The sequence below is a fragment of the Mobula hypostoma genome, chromosome 13 (genome assembly GCF_963921235.1).
Source record: "Mobula hypostoma chromosome 13, sMobHyp1.1, whole genome shotgun sequence".
Taxonomy (NCBI): Eukaryota; Metazoa; Chordata; class Chondrichthyes; order Myliobatiformes; family Myliobatidae; genus Mobula; species Mobula hypostoma.
In genome coordinates this window covers 20,754,824-20,775,007 of record NC_086109.1, presented here as the reverse complement: position 1 = coordinate 20,775,007, position 20,184 = coordinate 20,754,824, and the positions used below count along the sequence as shown (strand labels likewise).

Below are 20,184 nucleotides of genomic sequence, written 5' to 3'. Positions count from 1 at the left end.
GCCATCATGCACACAGTCTTTACTCTGCTCGTTCCCCTCTCTCGTTTCCCTTTCTCCAATCTTCTCCTCAAACCTTTACCCATTTTTTCCTTCTCCAATCCCCTGCTCTTACTGTTCATGGTGCCATCACCCCACACCTCATTCTATCTCATTTTCTAGCTACCTGCTATTTACGGGTTCATTTCCGCTTTAGGAGTGATACTCCCATCTCTGCCCATCACCCTTCTCTCTGCTCCCTGCAACCAATGCTACTTGATTATCTTTCCTTTACAAGTCCATACTGATGATTTTACACTAACAAAAAGTTATTTGTCATACTTAGCCCACTTAGTCTAGGAACATTTTGTAGTGCTGTGCTTCTGTTTAATTTGCTGTTAATACCATTAGTAATGTGATAATCCTTACAGCTACAGGACATTGAACTGCTTGTAAGGGCATACTTTGGAGTTGGGTTACATAGCAAAATGTTAACTTCAGCAACCAATTTTTAAGACCTGAATGTGAATTGTACATTAAATTAAAAATGCTGCCCTGGAAATAGTTTCCTGGAGCTGTTAATTGAAAACTAGACAATGCTGATTAACATTCACTTTGGGTGTCTGGACACAAAGTCAGGAGCAAAGGAGGTGTGAAAATCATGTTATTCGAAGGAAGCATTGTATTTACATTGTAAACATAGAATTGTCCTTCGATCTTTAGCATATGGAGCAGAGCAAAGTCAAGATGGCGCTAAACGGCGACTCTGTTGCTTGCATCTTTGAAAACAGATCTATTTCTATCTTCAATATCTTTTTTTCCCCTTTTCAAGGTTCTTTTGAAGACCCTGACCTGAAGTTACACTCTGAATGGGACCTGCTCTCAGGGCCTAATGACTGACCGCCTTTTGATATCCCAAGGACATGGCCTGTAAGACTAGCGCGCCTTCAGGATGCTGGATTTCCATTGCTCTGGGGACGGGCTGATTCAAGGCCGGTGCTCTTGACTGAGATGTCCTGGGAGAACATGAAACATCAGGGGCAGCAGGTTGGCTGCCAGCTGTGTGACCAGACACCTGAGCCTTCCCGGGGCCAAGTCTCTGGGCACAGAGCTCAGCAAAAGTGACGCAACAGACCTTTAACATCAGTGAGTTGTGTGTTATGTCTCCTTTCTTGCTGTGAAATGGAGACACCTCTTTTTCCCAAAAGAGAGCAAGAGATAGAGCAAGAGCGTGCCTGTGGTACGTCATTACCAGGTGAATGAGCAGTCTTTGGGGTACTGCAAGTCTGTGTCTTTATTAGTACTTTGCTGCATGCTTGAGTGCTCGGTGGAGGGCGCCAATTTTTTTTGCTGGTAGGGGACAACAGGGTGGGGGTCGCTGCCTCGCTGCTGCTTGTGCGTGGGAGAGGAGAGCTCGGGGGGTGGGGGCTTTGGGGTTCTAATGTTTAACTGTCATTCATTCTTTGGGGCACTTGTTTTCCTGGATGTTTGCGAAGGAAAACTATTTCAGAGTGTATATTGTATACAGTTCTCTGACATTAAATGTGTCGATTGATAAAATGTCATGCAATGTTGGGTTGAAAAGGCCTCTTCCACCAAGAGTGCCTCATTTTGTTGAGTAAAACACTTCAATATCCACTAGCTACAGTATATCTCTGGTGACTTTGTTCTCAGTGCAACACTGCTTACACCTCCCGGTTAAGGCTATTGCACAGAGCAGATCCCTTCAGACTCTCTGCCCCAGTCAGTGGGTCAGTGAGAGGGTGACACTAATTGGGATGTCTAGGAATCTCTTTATAAGTACAGTGACACAAATTTCAGTCAAAATACGTTTTTATGTTCAAGTAGCATTGAGTACTTTTTATAGGTGGCATGCTGTACACTTTCAATTTACATGAAAAATTGCATGACTCACGACCCTAAATAGCCCCTTTAAAAAAACCGTACCCGCCTACACCGAAGTTGTGAATAATCAATCCACAGTAAATTTTCCTTTCCTTCTCAAAGCACTCAGAGACAGTATTAATTCCAAAATCTATGGCTGCATTTTCTGCAAATCCCTGTATGGGTTTTTACATTTTCCAAGGCTGTGAAACTAAACAAAGTCACAAATTTTCTTGATAATCACAAAAGCTCATTTAAACATTCTCAACATTACGCAAGAATAAACAATTTAGGAACAGAAGTAGGTCACTTGGCCTTTAAGATGTCGTCGTTATTCAACATGATCGTGGTTGACCCACCCCAGGCTTCAAATCCTCGACCAGTTTCCCTTAACCTTTAATTCCCTGATTTTTCAAAAATTATCTAACACCACTTTAAATACTGTACTTCCATTGATCTAGCCTCCACACCCCTCCAGGGTAGAAAATTCCAAACATTCACAACCCTCTGCAAACCTCTGGTTGAAATAACCAGTACCTTACCTTGTAAACATGTCTCCTCAATTCAGACTTTCCCAGTAGTGAAAACCACTCTACGTCTGATCAATTATGCCCCTCAGGATTCTGTACATCTCAATGACATCACCTCTCTCTTGAAAATCCCAAACAGTACAGACCCTAACTGTTTAACCTCTCAAGCAGGTTTGGGATCTTTGATCCACAGTCAATAGACATGCTCCTGCTTTTGAAAATTAGTGATAACTTGTTGATTGTTGCAGGTTTCAATAAGATGTGACATCGATGTATTTCACAGATTATACTCTTGTTGCTGAACATAAATGGTACAGACTGGTGGCATTTTAAGCAATCTGTACCCAATGTGCACAACACAACATACAATCAGCATTGCCGGTTTCCACTCATCTAACAGTTTTGCAGACAGTACTTGATGATTATTGGAACTGTACTGCAAAGTGCAGCAAGGTCTGAAAGCATCTAGGTTTGTGATGGTTAAGTGGTACCAATATTTGTGCCCACACAATTGACCTTAGTTGTTTTTATTGAATTTTCCATCTGCCCACCCATTCAATTTGAAGAGAGTTAATGATTTCAATTACCCTCTATCAACACAGGCTTTTTCAAAACACCCCAATAGTCAGGGTATTGAAAAATTGCATAACTCACCAGCCTAAAAACCCTTTAAAAGAATCTTACCCATCTACACAGAAGGTGTGAGGGTTGGTGGGGGGGGGGCAGGGGGTGTGGACCAGGATTAGGTTTAGCGTTAGGGTGTAATTATGTGAGCAGTGGGAAAATTATCCCTTGTGTTTCTTGATCACTTTGCAGAAGGTTCAATGTCATTTGACCCTGCCACTTTGATCTGGTCCACGCCCCTCACTAACCTCGTTCAACACCACCTGGTTTTATTAAGCTGGCATGCACTGAGACACAGCGTTGTAACCTGGGGTCTTGGGTGTTTCAGGTTTTTAAACAGAAGACACCCTCACCTAGGTGACCCAGCAAGAGTTGATCACGCCCCAACCTGTGTTTTTCAATGGAGTAAGATAATGAAAGGCACGTCACTTCATGGGTTAGGGTTAGGATATTTTAGACCTCATTGTTTGGTTTGAAGTGATAGATTTTTTCTGGACTCACTCAATGGAGAAAGTCTCAATCTTAGCACCTTTTCAAGTATGTAAAATGACCTCTTAATTCTATAAATTTAAGTTGCTATAGGATTAAGTCCAACAAATATTAATTGAATCAAGAAAAAAATAATTATAGGCCTTATACTACAAAACTCTAAGCAGTAAGAACAGAGATACAAAGGTACGGCTCCATGGGAAAACATGCAAATTTGAGTAAAATGGAAAAAAAAACAAAATGATTTAAAAATTCCAGCCATATGGGTTTTGTTAAGTGGTTACATAAACAGATGTTATACAAGTTCTGCTCACTCAAACACATTTCACCATCTAAAATGATTTGACACTAGTGAACTTCCTGCCATCTCTGCTGAAGCATTTGAATATGACCATTTCAGGTAACAAATGCAGCACACAGCAGAACTCAACTTCCTTATTCATTCATGCAACTGACTTATTGCATTACTTGACTGAAACTTCACAAGCAACTGACAGTGGAAAAAAATCTAGCAGCCATTATACCAAAGTCATAGAACAATGAAACTCAGAAAATGGCCATTTTCTCTTTTGTTCCAGTTTTGTTTTCAAAAAAGAAAAATGTCATATTCATTTTCTGCTAGTTCCCCATTAACACTACAAGTTCTTATCAAAACAGCTTCCCCTTATTCTGTCAAACCCCTTTACATTTTCAGTACTATTATTAAATTTTCTCTTAATTTTCCATGCTCTGATAGCAATGCTATTTACATATGAAATAGTTCTAAATATTTAAAAATTATTTTAATTTAAGTGGTCATTGAGCATGCCAGAATATGATGAACTTTCTAAATGTTGTACAGAACTTTAAGGTTAAATGCTTTTAGCCAAAGTATTTCATTAATGAAATCTGCAAATACAATGTAAACAATCTACACCTCCAGAGCAACACACTCAGAATGCTGGAAGAATTCAGCAGGTCAGGCAGCACCTCTGGAAAAGAGTAAACAGTTAATGTTTCAGGCTGAGACCCTTCTCTAGAACTGAGAAGGAGGGGAGAAGATGCCAGTTCCTCCAGCGCTTTGTGTGCTGCTTTGGATCTTCAGCATCTGCAGAAATTCTTGTGTTTATAATCATCTATAACTTTTCTTTCTACACATATAATTGTCCTGTGATAAGCAAATCTCTCTCTGAAAAGGGACTCAAATTTCCAGAAAAAGGTGAATGTAAATGCCTGAGCTTATTTCCTACAAAAAAAACACGTGGAAACTTTTACCCAAACAGGGGAGATGTATATTCATTATAATTACCTAATATCTCCCAACAATTATAGTCAAAAGGATTAATTTAAAATTTTCCTATTTCTGTGTCTGAGGCTGAGTGAAGTTATTTCCTCGGTTCAAGATCATGACGGTTGAAGAGTAATAACTGCTCCAGAACCTGGTGGTGTAGGTCCCCCCTTATCAAAACGACAAGGCCTGCCATATTTCCCTCATTACATTGCAGTCTGTAAACACAAAGCCAAGAGACTCTACAGATGCTGGAAATCCAGAGCAACGCACGCAAAATGCTGGAGGAACTCAGCAGGCAAGGTAAGACCTGATGAAGGCTCTCAACCTGACATGTTGTGTTTATTCCTCACCATAGATGATGCTTGACCTGCAAATATGGATACCAATTCTTAGCTTTTTCAATAATTGAATTAATCTGATCTGAAATGTATAAAGAGAGTACAACCTTTTAATGCTAATAGCTTTACTGATTCATCAACCGAGTACAAAAACCATTATGAATTAGCAGGATTCTCACATTATAACTGGCAGTCAGTCCTCCAAACAACCCCATGCCATAAGAAGGTATCGCCTTTCAAAACACAGCATCTTAATGAAGATCAAACATAGACGAGCATTAATTCATAAATTGAAATAAATTTTATGTGCCCTTTTATCAATTCAACATTCCACTAGATGCCACCAACCATGTAACAGAACCACCTTAGTACTGTTTTGAAAAAGCTCACCTAGACTCTGAGCTCTTCAGTGGAGCATAAACACACAGCTACCCCATTCAGAAACAAAATCCAACTATTCATCAAACCATGGTTTAGTAAGCAGCCAAATAACATGGAGCACGTCCAATCTCTGGTTGGTCATGGTTAGTACTATTACATACGGGAACACAGCTAGTTAGAAATATCCTTACTACTAAATAGCCAGCTGACTCTTGCTATCAAAACTTACAGTAAATTTTATTATCAAAGGACGTATATGTCACTGAGATTCACCTTCTTGTGGGCATACTCAACAAACCTACAGAATAGTAACAATATCAGGATCAATGAAAGATCAACCACAGTGCAGAAGAAAACAAACTGTGCAAATGTAAATAAATAGCAATAAATAATGAGAACATGAGATAATGAGATAGAGTCCTTAAAGTGAGATCATTGGTAAAGTGTATTTTATTCAAGTGCCTGATGGTAGAGGGGTAGTGACTGTTCTTGAACTTAGTGGTGCAAGTCCTGAGGCTCTTGTTACCTTCTACCTGATGGCAGCAACAGGAAAAGAACATGACCTGGGTGGTGGGGATCTCTGCTTTCCTATGACAGCATTTCATGTAGATGTGCATTAATGACTGCCATTTGACTAACAAAATCTAGTGCATCTGGAATCCTATGTAGCAACTTTAACACCTTAGGAACAGATGGTCATAGTTATAAAAGTTATGGTTGAAATAGCTGCCCCTTATATTATCATCAATGTTATGGCTTTTTTTTGAACATGATGAACAGTAATTCGTCAGATAATAGAAGCTTGAACAATATTAATCTTTTTTCAAGATTCTATTCCATTGCAGTTTCGAGACACAAGAAATTCTGCACATGCAGGAAATCTTGAGCAACATACCCAAAATGCTGGAGGAACTCAGCAAGTCAAGCAGCATCTACAGAGGGTTAAACATTTCAGGCCTAGATCTTTCATCACAGTCAAAAAAAGGGGGTGGAAGCCAGAGTAAGGTGGGGAGGGAGGGCTGAGGAGTACAAGCTGGCAGATGATAGGTTTATTTCGATCTACAGATGCTGCTTGACTTGCTAAGTTTTCCATTACAGTTTGTATAGCATATTAACATATGGAAACTTTCTCAGACACTTGTGCAAAGATTTACCCTGTGCTAAAGAAGAAATGTTAGCAGGGCTGGGGGGAAGGTAAAGAGGGAAGGTGAGAGTGAAATTTGAGTCTATAATGGATTGTAGGAACATCTTAAACATGAACAGAGAGATGGAGAATTTTGGGAATGAAATGTACAATATATTTGGAAATTATTAGTACCTAATAATTAGAAAGAGCTACTGAAGTCATCGGGAAACAAAACTGTTTGCTAAATTACTCTGCATGAATATATAAAAGCAAGGATGTAATGCTGAGGCTGTATAAAGCTCTAGTGAGGCCCCACTTGGAATATTGTGAGCACCTTTGGGGCCCTTATCAGAATCACATCAAAGGCATGTCATGAAATTTGTTAACTTTGCAATAGCAGTACAATGTAATACATTACAAATATATTTAAAAACTGAATATGTATAATAAAAAGTTAAATCAGTACAAAAACAGAAATAAAAAAGTAGTGGTGCAAACACGAGGAAATCTGCAGATGCTGGAAATTCAAGCAACACACACAAAATGCTGGTGGAACGCAGCAGGCCAGGCAGCATCCACAGGAAGCACAGTCGACATTTCAGGCCGAGACCCTTCATCAGGACGAACTGAAAGAAGAGATAGCAAGAGATTTGAAAGTGGGAGGGGAAGGGGGAGATCCGAAATGATAGGAGAAGACAGGAAGGGAAGGGAAGGGATAGAGATAAGAGCTGGAAAGTTGATTGGCAAAAGGGATACAAGGCTGGAGAAGGGAGAGGATCATGGGACAGGAGGCCTCGGGAGAAAGAAAGGGGGAGGGGAGCACCAGCAGAAGGTGGAGAGCAGGCAAGGAGTTCTTGTGAGGGACAGAGAGAGGAAAAAATAAAAAATAATAAATAAGCGATGGGATGAGAACGGGAGGAGGGGCATTAGCATCTCCCAGTGGCCACACATTTTAATTCCACGTCCCATTCCCATTCTGATATGTCTATCCATGGCCACCTCTACTGTCAAGATGAAGCCACACTCAGGTTGGAGGAACAACACCTTATATTCCGTCTGGGTAGCCTCCAACCTGATGGCATGAACATTGACTTCTCTAACTTCCGTTAATGCCCCTCCACCCGTTCTCACTCCACCCCTTATTTATTATTTTTTTATTTTTTCCTTTTTTTCTCTCTCTGTCCCTCTCACAATAACTCCTTGCCTGCTCTCCATCTTTCTCTGGCACTCCCCTCCCCCTTTCTTTTTCCCTAGGCCTCCTGTCCCATGATCATCTCCCTTCTCCAGCCTTGCATCCCTTTTGCCAATCAACTTTCCAGCTCTTAGCTCTATCCCTCCCCCTCCTGTCTTCTCCTATCATTTCGGATTTCCCCCTCCACCTCCCCCTTTCAAATCTCTTACTAACTCTTCTTTCAGTTAGTCCTGACGAAGGGTCTCGGCCTGAAACGTCAACTGTGCTTCTTCCTATAGATTCTGCCTGGCCTGCTGCGTTCCAACAGCATTTTGTGTGTGTTGCTTAAAAAAGTAGTGGGGTAATGTTCCTGGGTTCAATGTCCATTTAGATGGCAGAGAGGAAGAAGCTGTTTCTGAATCACTGAGTGTGTGCCTTCAAGCTTCTGTACCTCCTTCCTGATGGCAACAATAAGAAGAGGACATGGTCCTGGGTGATGGAGTCCTTCATGATGGACACCACCTTTCTGAGGCTTTCTTATTGAAGAAATGATGTGCTGACATTGGAGAGGGCTCAGAGAAGGTTCATGAGAATTATTCCGGGAATGAAAGGGTGAAAGGGTTATCATATGAGCAGCAATTGAATGCTCTAGGCTTGTACTTACTTGAATTTAGAAGAATTGGGGGCGGGGGGGGGAGTTATCTCACTTAAACCTATTGAATGTTGAAAGGCCTCGAACAGAGTGCATGCGAAAAGGATGTTTCCTTTGGTGGTTGAGTCTCGGGCCAGAGGGCACAGCCTCAGAATAGAGGGACATCCATTTAGAACAGAGATGAGGAGGAACTTCTTTGGCCAGAGGGTGGTGAATTGGTGGAATTCATTGCCACAGGTGGCTGTGGAAGCCAGGTCACTGGGTGCATTTAAGGTGAAGGTTGATAGTTTCTTGTTTAGCCAAGGTGTGAATGATTATGGGGAGAATGAGGGTGAGAGGGAAATGGATCAGCCATGATGAAATGGCAGAGCAAACTCGACAGGCTGACTTGCCAACTTCTGCTCCCATCTTCCATCCCATTATTGGGTATATGGCAGTAGGAATGGATACAATAAATAGTCCATGACAGAAAAGACAACGAACCAAGTGCCAAGACAGTGAAATAGGCAGGCAGAGGAGTAACAGAGAAAAACAAGAGCTATACAATAATAATGATTACACAACTGGCAACCAGTGTATTTTTGGAATCCATCCCCCATCAAGTTGTAACTAAATGCATCAAAACTTTTTTTCTACTTTAATTATGTAGCAGAAAGTCCTGGCTGGCAAGGGGCACTTTAATCCAGGTATTTATAAAGTGCTTTTGACAGCAAAATATCCCAAGGCCCTTCACCAAAAACAATTAAGCAAATTTGATATGTCTTGAAGGAAACTTCTGGGGAAAGCAACAAAGGAATCAGTGAGAGACAGGTTTAACAAAACATCTAGTAGGGGGAGAGAGAAAAAGAAGCAAACATAAAGGAGTTGCTTTGGTTCCAGTCTTTTGAAGATAAGGCTACCAAGGGCAGAGGAGCTCAAGGAAAACGAACAAGAGATGAGAACTCGAAATGCACAGGGATCAAAGGAATGTGGAGGAGGAGGAGGATACAACGATAGGGAACTGCAAGGCCATGAAACAAGTTTAAACGAAGACTGATAAATTTATAAAACAAAGGTACGAGAGCCAAAATTGTACAACAAAAACACAAGTAGTCAGTAAATATGACTTCATGTGACACAGAACAGCCCATGTAAATAAAAAGTCAAAATTAGAGGCCAGTCAGGAAAGTACAGGAAAATTGATTTCTAACCGTAATAAGTTTTGAGACGTAAAAAGACCTGAAACGCACAAAGCTATCGATTAAATGAAGCCACATCCTCTTAACAATAACTTTCTAAGTCACAGTAAAAGGCTCCATTTCCCGATCACGACAGCTCATTGAGGCACCACTACAGGATGATGTAAAACTATGGTGCTATAACACAGTTTTTTTAAACCACAATTATTTTATTTAAAAGTCTACTCAAAACTACACTGTTGAAGAACAGTTTACTAAAACGAATGGAAAGGGAACCCACAAAAGGAGCATGAGCTATGTTTCTAAGTTTTAAAAATTTGTTCTGAAAGGACTGGATTACTTTCAAAGCTCTGCTGCTCACTGACAAAAGCAGAAGTAATCGTAGCTGTATCACCACTCCCTAGACAACATTACTTGGTAGCTTTCAGTGTCCTGATTCCATTTTACAATACAAGGAAGTAAAGTGTTACACTGGAACTCTGAAAAAATCCAAAAGACGAAATTTGTCACCACCCTGCAAGGCGATGAGCAGACAGTTCCAGTTGCTTTCTCAAACAGAAGTCACTAGATTGAGGCGAGCCGACTATAACATATGAAGTTAAATAGTAATGAGGGAAAAGAATGTTACAATAAAAATACCATCTTTTACATTATGCATAACTTTTCAGTACTCCATACTTATATCCATATCATGCAACATAAAGCATGCACGTTACCAATTATCAATTGTTGTCACGAACATCTCAATACAGTATGCTGGCCCAGGATTGAGCAAGTAGGGAGAGAGAATTTTGTGCCCTCTGGATGTCTGAAACCACATACATACATTTTCACAGCTCTGTGATAGTACTGAATGTCACATAGAAGCTCAATGGCCTTGCTCTGGTCAGTTTCCCCCAATCTCCAACCAAACATTCAGAGTCTCACAAATTTTGAATTATTCAAGACAAGGATAAATCAAGTTTATATCCGCAGAGGATACGATACAGCTTCCAGTAAAGTCAAGTGTAACAGAAGTATAAAGAAGTCATGTTAATCTTCTAGTTCAGTTTAAAAGCAGATTAATACAGCAAAAGGAGTGGATGTAGCAGAGAGAGAATAGGGTACATGTGGCCCCAGTAACCAGTTCCTGGTTCTCACCAACTATCCCAAACACTATTCTAATCCAATTAGCTATTAGGGAGCGGCAGAAACTTATCAGAGGAACTGATTGCACTATCATGTGTCTGATATAAAAACCCACAAATGCTGTAGTGTTTTCTTCTAGGGGGAGAGCAGATATAAACCCTTGGCGGAAGGGAAACAGGGCTTCTACCCAGGGACAACCTTGCACCAGTACTGAGATGTGAGCAATGAAGCCTGTCAGTGCACAAAGTCTTCCAAATTAAAGAACCTACAGTATGTGCCTTGATGTCTGCTGATTACACACAATGCTCTTACCCTTGGCTAAATCTGAGTAGAGAGTGAGCACTGTCCCCTGGACGCATGCAAGCAATGAGCATGCACCCATTCTGGGTTGTTTAAGAAGCAACCATACATGGTGCCATCAATGTGAATACATTGTCCTCAGGTAGACTGCAAGAACTGTGTGGCCCCTGGCTATTTGTGAACAACTTGTGGCATTACAGCAACAAGTGTGCACCATCCCCTAACTTTAAGAGCAACATGTGCAGTATCTCTGGCCTTAACATGAGAAACAAGTGTAAGCTGTCTTGGGTTAAGAAACAAGTGCAGAATTCCCCAGGCCAAATGTCCAACAACCCCATTGTGAATGCAAGCTGAGTGTGTGCACTGTCTTGCAATGCAATGAGTTTGCACTGTCTTTGGGCTGATTACAAGCAGTCAGTGTGAACTGCCCTGAGCTGTGGACGAGAAATGTGCATGCACTATTAACAGGCTGAGCATGAGCAACAAGTGTGCACTATCCCCAGACCAAGCATGAGCAATGAGTGTGCAGTGCCCTAAATTAAGGGTGAACAAGCGTGCACTGTCACTGAGTACAGGGCGAACAATAAGTGTGCAATGCATGAGCAACGCATGTTCACTGTATCCAGCCTGAGTGCAAGAAGCAGGTTTGTACTGAGAGCTAGTTAGGCGTGAGCAATGTGTCCCCACTGTTCCTGGGCTGAGGCTGAGAGTGAGCAGAGTGTGCAGGTTGAATGTGAGCAGTGAGTGAGCACTGAGCTTGCACTGTCCCTGGGATGCAAGTAATGAATTCACTGTCCCTAGTCCAAGTACAAGCAAAGTGTGTATTATCTCTGTACACTATGCCCAGGTTGTATGGGAGCAATAAGTGTGTGGCCAAAGAACAAGTGTTTGTTGTCAGGCTAAGTGCTTACAATATCAAATGAATGAGAATAATGAGTGTGCTCACACTAGGCCTCGAGGCTGTGTACTGCCCTCAAACTCAATATGAACATTGAGAATGCACCTTCGGAGTCAATGGGGACAATGGTTGTGCAATGTCCCCAGGCTGGGTGTGACCATTAAAACCACACTATCCCTGCCTAGAAGGCAAGAAACAGGGGTGAGCTGGGCAGAAGGGGAAGAACAAGTCCCTGGTCCAAGTGCAAACAAATATCCAACTGAGTGAGAGGAACAAGTGTGCACTGTCACCGTATGGGTGTGTGACTAACAAAACTGCACAGAACCAGGCCAAAGGATGAAGAACAAGTGTATACTGTCCCTGAACTGAGCATGAATGAGTGTGACCAATGAAACTGCACTGTCCCTGGGCAGAGGGGCGAGGGACCGGTGGGCACCGTCCCTGGGCAGAGGGGCGAGGGACCGGTGGGCACCGTCCCTGGGCAGAGGGGCGAGGGACGAGCTGCGTGTGAGCAACGAGCCTGCCTTGACCACCGCTCGAGGGGGAGTACCCGGGAAGTTCTGCTTACAACGGGACAGGAAGTTGGCGAAGGGTTCGAAGTTAAGGCGGAGGCCCTGGAGAACCCGGGAACACCAGGGCAAAGCTCGGGCTGTGACGGACCAGGGACCACCCTCCCAGGCTGGACCGGCCGGCCGGGACAGCAGGAGGATTACTGAAGCCCGAGCGGCCTACAGCGGGCCACGGGCCCTCCTTCCCCGCGCTCCACGCCTATCGGCACCAGCACCGTTCGGTGTCAGTGATGCCGGCAGCTCCAAAGGTGCAGCCCGCCGTTCATTCTCACCTTCTCCCTGTCGGACACCTGCTCTTCATAATCGCCCATCTTCAATCCAGCCCTTCACCACCGAGCGCGCAGCATGCCGGGAGCAGCGCGCTACTGCAGCTCTCGCTCATACCTGCGCTCTTCGGCGCCCCCTAGGCTCAGGGATGACTTGTCTTTCCTGTCCGGTCGGTCCTTAGAGAAACGAAATCGAGTTCGTTCGCATATGCACAAGTACATATATACACAGATGCAATGAAAAACGTTCTTACGGCAGCATCAGAGGGGCATAGCGTCATGTAAGCAGCAGTCACGAGAAAAAACATAAATTATAAACACTTTTTACAAGAAACAAAGAGTTTGATAGGTGCAAGGTGTTTGGAAGTTGAGTTCGTTTGAGTGGAAATTAAAATATATATATATATACAGTTGATGCTGAAATTCTGAAATAAAAGCATATACCAAGTTAGAAAAGAGATTAAATCATTGGGGACTTGTTATTTCCAACAAAGGAGCACTACGGACCACCTCCGGCGCTACCATGGGCTGCCTTGTTTTTTTTTCCACATATGTCTTGTTTGTACAATCTTTGTTTAACATTGTCTTGTATTATTCATTCAGTGTGTCATTGTCTGACTCTGTGAGCCTGTGATGCTGTTGCAAGTTTTTCATTGTACCTGTACCTCACTGTACTGCTGCACCCAACAATAAACCGGGCTTGCTATGTGCTCCCATTGTACAAATTTTCTTCGTGAGAATTTCTGCAGTCAACAATCAAAATTCTGTGAGTTTTTTTTCAGGGAGCTATAACAATGTCCTTTAATATTTTCCAGTATTTTCCCTGTACTCTGCAGACATTTTCCATGACAGAGCATGGGTACAATACTTGTCTTGGGAGTCTCATCTCAGGCATGAGAAGATGTTGCTTGCCCATCAGAGGGAGATTGGCTTCTCACTGCTGGGCTGTTCGACTGGCAGAGGACATAGACATCACTAATTTATTTGTTTATTTATTGAGATACAGTGCAGAATAGGCCCTTCTGGCCCTTCAAGCCGTGCTGCCCAGCAATCCCTCAGTTTAATCCTAGCCTAATCACAGGACAATTCACAATGACCAATTAACCTACCAGCCAGTATATTTTTGGACTGTAGGAGGAAACCAGAGCACCTGGAGGAAACCCACGCAGTCATGGGGAGAACATACAAAATCCTTGCAAGCAGTGGCAGGAATTGAACCTGGGTTGCCGGTCCTGTAAAGCGTTGTGCTAACCGTTTATTTATCCTGCTAATAATGGATTTGGAGGATTTCGTAGAGTCAACCTGAATGATTCTTCTCCAATTACTTTGCAGTGTCCACCACAAGTTTTCCATGTCTCCTTCACATGCAGGAGGGTGAGAGATCTTCATTATTCAGTAGACCATGTGCATACTGCTGGAATAGAGCCTTTGAACACTCAAATGAAGCCACTGTCAGTGCATTGGAAACAGTGATGAATTTTGGTGATATATGTCTGGATTCCTGATTATGGAAAAAGAGCATATTTTCTATGTCCTCATCATAGATATTGATGGTCAGGGACAAGTTACTAGTATGAAGTCTTCCAGAACTTTATTATGGAGCTCAACTTTCAAGCACCAGTGAATGAGTTACTAATGACTTGGAGTTTGGTTTTTAAATGCGCACTTGTGGAACATTGCCACTCAATGCTGTTGTGAGCATGAGTGGACATGGCAAAACTTGAACAGCTTCTTGCTCCTGTGGATTAATTCCACTCCAGCTGGGAGCTTGTTGAAAACTGCAGTATTAATATGAGGAAGATTGAGAAAAGAGCGGGTGCGATGCCACAACTTTGCTTGACCCCTGCCTGCGTCGGACTGGTTCCAAGATAAACCTTTTGATTAAGATCATGATCCACACGTCATCATGTGGAAGACTGAGATTGCATCAAACGTCTGAGAGCAGTTGCAGCAGATAACATGCTATGGAATATGTTGAGGATACTAGTGTTAAAGAGATAGTTTTATTTGAGGAGATCTTTGAAATGGGACTCAGGAGACTGCACATACTGGATATATGGAGCAACACATAAAATCTGGAAAAATAATAGTGGGTTGGGCAGTATCTGTGGAGGAACTGGATGGTCAACATTTCAGGTCAATACCCTTGATTGCTTCCTTCAGTGGAGACTGACTGACTTCTATCCTTCGTTATCTCTCCTATGTTTTTGGCTCTTAGTGAAATAGGTCTTTGCCGTTTTGCATCTTTTATCATTTAACAACTGAAGAATGTGCTTTTTCCACTCACCCATTGTATTTAGGGTGCAGGCTTTCTGGTGGACTTTGGCCTTCAGAAGTGTGTCGATCTTTCTCCCTTGACACATGATGATGCTTCCAATTCAAGAATGCCTTGCAGTTACAATTAATTTTCCACCGGGTCACCTTAAACTAGTCTTGGGTGTTATTGATAGAGAAGCCAAGAGAATGTTCACAGGGTCTAACCATACTATGTGGGCATTGTGGGTACTCCATGGCTGTGTTGGCTGGAAGGCATCATGCTGTGATGTAAAGTTTTCTTTGCAGGGTCCTTCAACATTGATTTTCTTGTGAGAGTCTTTCTATTCCTGTGGCTGCTGAGAAATTCAGGTTGATGGAGATGGCAGAATGGATTAGGCAGCAGTTGTCAGCACTGTCATCACCTGTGCAGGGGACCACTTTCTTCCCTCAAAGGATAGGCTACCAATTGGATTGAGGGTGTTGACACCCTCATTTCATAAGGTGTGGACACCTTATTTCTTTGACTAAACAAAGTGTTCGTTGTGAGTCTCACCAAGCCCTCCTCCTGAAAAGTTCTTGCAAATAGTGTTTGACTTAAGTAAAGATGATTTGTCCTTCTACCTGCATACAGGCAGAGGCTAAAGAGCAAAGTTCCAAAGGTAAGGACAACAAAGAGGTGGTTGTGGGAGGCAGAGAAGCGGCTATGGGATTGCTTAGAGTCAGTGAACTGGGCCATTTTCAGGTACTCATCAGAGGATCTGAATGAATACATCATGGTCCTCAAGGATTTTATAAAATCAGTTATAGAGGAGTGTGTCCCCACAAAATCATTCAGCATCTTCCCCAACCAGAGCCATGGATGAGACATACAATGTGCTAAGGGCCAAATCAGTGGCATTCAGGCTTGATGACAATAAGGTCCAGGTATGATCTCCAGAAAGCCATCACACGGGCAAAGTGGCAATTCTGGACCAAACATGAAACACTGAAGGATGTTCAGCAGCTGAAGCAGGGCCTGAATGCTATTACTGCTCCCAAAGTGAAACCAGGCAACAAGGCTTCAACTCCCAGATGAGCTCAATGCCTTTTATGTTTGCATTGATCACTAAAACTTGAAAGAGCATTCACAAGCTCCCACAGCCACTAATGACCCAGTGATTTCAGTCTCTGATGCCAATGTGAGAGCATCCTTCAGGAGGGTGAACCCACAGAAAGCATCTGGCCGAGATGCGGAACCTGGCCAAGTACTAAAGACCAGCACTGATTCGCTGGCTAGAGTGTCCACCAATATCTTTAACATCATGCTTTGGCAGTCTGAGGTCCCCACCTGCTTCAAGCAAACTTTCAATTATACTGATGCCTAAGAAGAATGTGGTAACCTCCTTAGATTTTTGTCCAGTAGCAGTTACATCCACTGTGATGAAGTGTTGTGAAAGTTTGGTGATGAAGCATATCAACTCCTGCCTAAGAAACAATTTGGATCCTTTCCAGTTTTCTCACCAGAGCAACAAGTCCATGGCAGATGCCATTTCATTGGCTCCCTGCTCACCCCTGGAACCTTTGGACTGCAAAGATGCCTACATCAGGAATCTCTTTATCAACTACTCCTCAGTATTTAATAATGTCATCCCCTCTAAACTAATCAACAAGCTTCAAGACCTTGGGCTCAATACCTCCTTGTGCAACTGGATCCTCAATTTCTTCACTTGCAGACCCCAGTCATTTCTGATTGGCAATAACATCTCCTCCACAATCTCCATCAGCATAGGTGCACCACAAGGCTGCGTGCTTAGCCCCCTGCTCTACCTGCTTTACTGTTATGACTGACTGTGGGGCTAAACACGTCTCCAAAGCTCAAAGATGGTGACGAGTCAGTATATAGGAGTGAGCTGATTATTGACTTCAGCAGGAGGAAACCAGAGATCCATCAGCCAGTCCCCATTGGGGGAGGGGGGGTCAGAGGTGGAGAATGTTTTGTATGTAATATTTCAGTAATATTGTAAATATATTGTTTGATGAAGCATTCTTTGTTGTTTACATAATGCACTTCTGGTTTTATGTAAAAGTACATAAATTTCTTCTGTCATGATGCTATGTCATACATGCGCAACTTGCTTAAAGTAAAAAAAAAGTTGCATTCCTGGCTCCTTTGTTTTCTTTCCAATTAGTTTTTGTATTTTGGAGTTACAAAATATAACAATGGCTATGGGGAAGTTTTAATTGAGCCCAAGAGGACTACCTACCGATTAAAGCACAGCGAAATGTTAGACTTTATGAAAAGCACAGCAGGATGTTTGAATTAAAAAAACAGCAGCACAGCACAAGTTCTTCAGCAGGGAAGACGGTCAGGTTTTTTAAAAAAAAGCAGAAATAAAACAAATTCACAAATGGTTTCATAAACATTAAATACTGGCTGATAATAATAATAATTTTTAAAAAGCAGAAATGGCTGGCTACAGCAAAAAATTGATGCATTCAATTGTGCAACAGACAACTGGAATTTGTAAACTGAGAGAATTGAGCAGTGTTTTACAAGCAAGTGGAACAGCCAATGAGAAGCAGGTACCAGTTTTGCTGAATGCATTGGTTTTAAAGGCATACGGTATGCTTAGACATCTAACGGATCCAACTAAACCAGCCGAAATGAGCTTTGCTGATGGATTTTGTATACTGAGAGAATTGTACAGTGTTTTAAAGGAAGTGGAATAGCCAATGAGAAGCGGGTGCCAGTTTGTTGAATGTGTTGGGTTTAAAGGCATACAGTTTGCTTAGACAGTTAACTGCTTCAACCAAACCAGCTGAAATGAGCTTTGGTAATATTATGATATAATGCAGGAACATTTAGAGCCGAAGCTATTGTTGATTGCAAAACCCTTTAGGTTTCATAAGCAGAATCAAAAGGAAGGGGAGTCCATTTCAGCATATGTGGCTGAAGTGAAGAGATTGTCTGAGCACTGTAAGACTATTTAGTAATAAATATCGAGAGCATGAGATGAAGAGACCTTTAAAGTGAGTCTATTGGTTGTAGGAACATTTCAATGATGGGGCGAGTGAAGTTATCCCCGTTGGTCCAAGACCCTGATGGTTGAGGGGTAGTAACTGTTCCAGAACCTGGTGCTGTGAGTCCTGAGGCTCTTGTATCTTCTTCCTGATGGCAGCAGTGAAGAGAGAGCATGTCCTAGCTGGTGGTGGTCTCTGACGATGGATGCGGCTTTCCTGTGATAGTGGTTCATGTAGATGTGTTCAATGAATGGGAGGGCTTTGCCTTTGATGGACTGGGCCATGTCACTTACCTTTTGTAGCATTTTCTATCCAAAGGCGTTGATGTTTCCATACCTGGCTGTGATGCAGCCAGTCATTATACTCTCCACTACACATCTATCTAAGTTTATCAAAGCTTTAGATGTCATGCTGAATCTCCACAAACTCCTATGGAAGTAGAGGCGCTGTCACGCTTCTTTCATAAATGCACTTGTGCGCTGGGCCCAGGACAGATCCTCTGGAATAATAACACTGTTGAATTTAAAGTTTCTGACCCTCTCCATCTCTGGTCGCCTGGTGAAGACTGGCTGATGGATCTCTGATTTCCCTCTCCTGAATTCTATAATCAGTTCCTTGGTCTTGCTGCCATTGAGTGAAAGGTTGTTGTTGTGGCACCACCCAACGAGATTTTCAATTTCCCTCCTTTATGTTGATTCATCACCATCTTTGATTTGACCCATGACAGTGATGTCATCAGAAAACTTGAAAATGGCATTGGAGCTGTGCCTAACCACACAGTCGTAAGTGCAAAGTGAGTAGAGCAGGGGACTAAGCACACAGCCTGTGCACCTGTGCTGATGGAGACAATGGAGGTGATGTTGTTGCCAATCCAAACTGACAGGGATCTGCAAGTGAGTAAATCCAGGATCCATTGCACAAGGAGGTGCTGAGGCCAAGGTCTTGGAGCTTATTGATTAGTTTTAAGGGGATGATGGTATTGAATGCTGAGATGTAGTTGATAAAGGGTATCCTGATGTATACAGTTCTGCTGTCCAGATCATTTAGTTTGTGCAATCTTACAAGAAGGCTTTCAAAAACTGCTCCTAACTGAAATACAACTTACATTTAAAAGAGCTATGTCAATGGAAACAGCAGACAGAGATACCATTGAGTTGCAGTCAGGAATGAAAGTGAAGATGAACAAAATTTCAACACCCAAACAGAAACCGGACTGGCTAATCAAATTGTGTTACTGTTGTGACAGGGGCTCACACACACCAGACCAAGCCACGTTTAAAGGTGAAACTTGCAGAAAATGCCACGAAGTAGGACACATGTAAAGAGCACGTTGGCAGAGAAAATAAATGAACTGTACAGGAAAGAGAAAAAGATAAAAAGTCAAGTTGCAATTTCAAAAAGAGCACTGATTTGCTGCTGTTGATGAAAAATCTGACAATGATAAGAGTGACACAGGATTGGGTAGCCTTAAAATTTACAATGTGAAAAGTTACAGGGGACAAGCGACACATGCAAAATACTGGAGGAGCTCAGCAGGCCAGGCAGCATCTATGGAAAAGAGCACAGTCGATGTTGAAGGGTCTCAGTCCAAAGTGTCGACTGTACTCTTTTCCATAGATGCTGTCTGGCTTGCTGAGTTCCTCTACCATTTTGTGTGTGTTGCTTAGATTTCCAGCATCTGCAAATTTTCTCTTGTTTGTGAGGAGATAAGCGATATGGCTTGCAGCAGAAATGAACGGGCAAATTAATTAAAATGGAATAGGACACTGGTTCAGCTGTTTTAGTTGTTCCACAAAATGAGTTTGAATAGCATTTCAAAGACACTGAACTGAAGCCTGCAGATATCCAACTAAGAACTTATACTAGGGAAAAGATAACTCCTCTGGGAATGACATTTATACCAGTGAAATACAACAACCAACAAGCCACATTGATCTTGTACGTTTTAAAAACAGGAGAGCCGTTATTGTGGGGCCATGAGTGGCTGAAATAACTACAACTTGTTTGGAAAACCATCCACAATTTGCATGCCATATTCCTTTCAAAAGGGTCCACTGAATGCAAATTAAGAAAGGTACCTGATGATGCCACAGCAGTGTTTAAGGATGACATTGGAAAACTCAAACACAGACATCCCACCTCTCCCGG

General features: G+C 42.4%; 1 protein-coding gene across 1 annotated transcript in view; it reads right to left on the bottom strand.

Annotated features, from left to right (window-relative positions):
• capza1b (capping actin protein of muscle Z-line subunit alpha 1b) overlaps positions 1 to 12,913 on the bottom strand; it is a 62,655-nt gene extending 49,742 nt beyond the window's left edge. The window contains exon 1 of the mRNA XM_063065410.1: positions 12,787 to 12,913. Coding sequence (XP_062921480.1) covers positions 12,787 to 12,825 — 39 coding nt within the window. The 5' untranslated portion in view covers positions 12,826 to 12,913. The remainder of the gene's footprint in view (positions 1 to 12,786) is intronic.
• Between the last annotated feature and the right edge of the window lie 7,271 nt (positions 12,914 to 20,184).